This window comes from Solanum tuberosum, unplaced genomic scaffold (assembly GCF_000226075.1).
Source record: "Solanum tuberosum cultivar DM 1-3 516 R44 unplaced genomic scaffold, SolTub_3.0 scf00330, whole genome shotgun sequence".
Lineage (NCBI taxonomy): Eukaryota > Viridiplantae > Streptophyta > Magnoliopsida > Solanales > Solanaceae > Solanum > Solanum tuberosum.
The window spans coordinates 330930-333471 of NW_006239256.1; the positions used below are offsets into that span (position 1 = coordinate 330930).

A 2542-nucleotide genomic window follows, 5' to 3' on the forward strand; every position below is an offset into this window, starting at 1 on the left:
CTGAACTTCGTGTTTCCACACTTTTCACTTGTATTTTCACGTTTTTGACATGTATATCACTGCATTTTCGATTGTATATCACTGTATATAGCAAGTATATCAGTGTATACAGCCCCCTTTTCGGGCCTTTTTGCTTCCGAAACCTGCGTATCTGCCTTCAACCTATACTTTGCTACATTTTTAGACCTGTACGCCTGTGTTTTATGTATTTCAACCTGTATTTCCGATAATCTGGCCTGTATATTACTGTATAACAAGTGTATACAGATTGTATACGATCCATTCCCCTAGACTTTAGGACCTGCAATTCCATTTTTTCAGATTTATACGCTGTAATTTACTCCCGTGGACCTGAGCAAAATGGAGGCTGACTCGAGCGGATGCAACTGGGCTTCCGTGGCCCATTCGAAACGCAAGTGGGATTGGAATCCAAATGGAATCCTCAATAGTGCTCACATGTATAACAAAAATAATAAAACAAGAGAGAAATACATAAGTAATCATTCATTAATTTTTAAAAGGAAAACATTAGGCAGAGAACTGGAACAGTGCACTATCATTTTTAATTTTAAACATTGTAAAAAGAAGAGGGAAATTACACAAAGCTCTAGGCCAACATGACGGACTTTGATGACCTTAGACAATTAATGGCTATAGCCGAATCTGAACAGAAGCAAAATTCTAACAATGACACCTTAATATATAATCTTAACTTTTCAAACCAAGATAATTAGGCCATAACTAGCTAGTATAACTGCCTAATTTTGAATAAACCTTCAAACTAATATTTACTCAATAGAAAACACCAAAAGAAGTTAATACATTTCCTCTACAACACAAGCTACTGATCTAAGTTAAAATGCAACATTCATGTCAAAACGGTATCATAAACTTAAGACAAAGTTATTTGAAGAAAAGAACCTTAGAATCATAGCGACTTATCATTTTCTAAACACTTTAACACTCAAAGGCATTTGAACTAAACCTATAGAAATAAGAAAAAAAGAAGAAAGAAGAAAGGGAATGGGGCAAGGAAGCAAGCAAATAAACTTTATACAACACTTAACAACTAGCAACATGCTGGAAAAGAAAAAGAAGCCAAAGCTAGACAGATAGAGAATTACGAGTGTGAGGAGCAATCAAGACATTAACCATGGAAAGCAAGTCGTCGAACTGATTCCGAACATCATAGAACGAATACGACTTTAACACTTAAAAGAGAGAGTAATATTGGTATCCAGTCCACCTTTACACATAAAATAAGATACCTGAACCCTTTTTAAATAAACCGAAGAGATCTTAAAGGGAACAGCTACTCAGACAAAATCATAACAAGACATATAAGAAGTCGAGAAGAATGAGAACAACAAAAACTAAGTAGGATGGGCTTCTCACCTTTACCTGGGCAGCGAACCGGACGAAACAAGCTAGCCACGAGGAGCTTCCACAAACACCACGACTAAACTGTGCCGGAATCCGACGAACTCTAACAAATCGAAACCACTCTAGATAGCCCAAGAATAAAAAAAAACCGTTTTCTCTCTGTTCTTAGGTCAAAAAATTTCAATCAATGAAAAAGAGGATAGTCTTTATAGAGGTGTTCTAGGGTTCAGAATAATGGGGGAAAAGGGACCCCAAAAATCGGTTCGAGGCCCATCCCTAAATTCAAATTTGAATCCTTTCACCCTTTTGGGCGAACACCTTTTTTTCTTCAGGTTTCACCCCATTCCGAAAGGGGAAATGGGGCAGACGCATGCTCTGTCCCGTTGTTGCGTGTGTCAACGCATTTGGGACTGCTGCTGTACGTTTTTCTGGTCACTTTGGCGTGAAGAAGAAGGGCAATAGGGGTCGGCAGTACTGTTGTCATCCCTGTATTGTTTGGATTGTTGTATATTGTTGAAATGGGTTTCTTAGTATGTGATGTGTGTTGGGCTGATTGGAAGATGTGGGCTGATTGGAATGGGTATTGGGCTCTTGGTGGGCTGCTGAAATGAAAAAAAAAAAGGGCTGCTGGAAATTATTGAATGAATGGCCAACTTGGTCTTTCAAAATAAATAGGCTAGAATTGCAATAAAGGGTTAGGTAGGTGAATTAACAATCTAGCCAAATTGAATTATTTTAGTTAATTCGGCTAGTAACTAAATAGGACGAATTAATATAAATTAATTAATGAGCTTCTTAATGTTAACGAAATAAAACAAATAATTCGATTATAAACTAATTAACATAAACTACCGCCAAAACTTAAAGAACGTAAATCAACAAAAACGCACTTTTCAAATCAACAAAATAAAATAACATAAAATAAGAATAATTAAACTAATTAACTAAATAACTTATAAGTATTTTAAACCAAATTAATTTAATTGAATATTTAATTAAAACAAACTCTTTTTGAGACGATTTTTGAATATTCATAAAATATGGTAATTATATACATAACACGTATATTATTTAAAAATTATAAATAAGTGATAAACTATTTAAAATGACTTGAAAATATTTTTATTTAATTTTATATATATATATATATATTTTATTT

At 34.4% G+C, this 2542-nt stretch overlaps 1 protein-coding gene across 1 annotated transcript in view; it reads left to right on the plus strand.

Annotated features, from left to right (window-relative positions):
• Nucleotides 1-360: 360 nt before the first annotated feature.
• LOC102582582 (UPF0481 protein At3g47200-like) overlaps nucleotides 361-2542 on the plus strand; it is a 24401-nt gene continuing 22219 nt past the window's right edge. The window contains exons 1-2 of the mRNA XM_015315012.1: nucleotides 361-448; nucleotides 1716-1854. Coding sequence (XP_015170498.1) covers nucleotides 361-448; nucleotides 1716-1854 — 227 coding nt within the window. The remainder of the gene's footprint in view (nucleotides 449-1715; nucleotides 1855-2542) is intronic.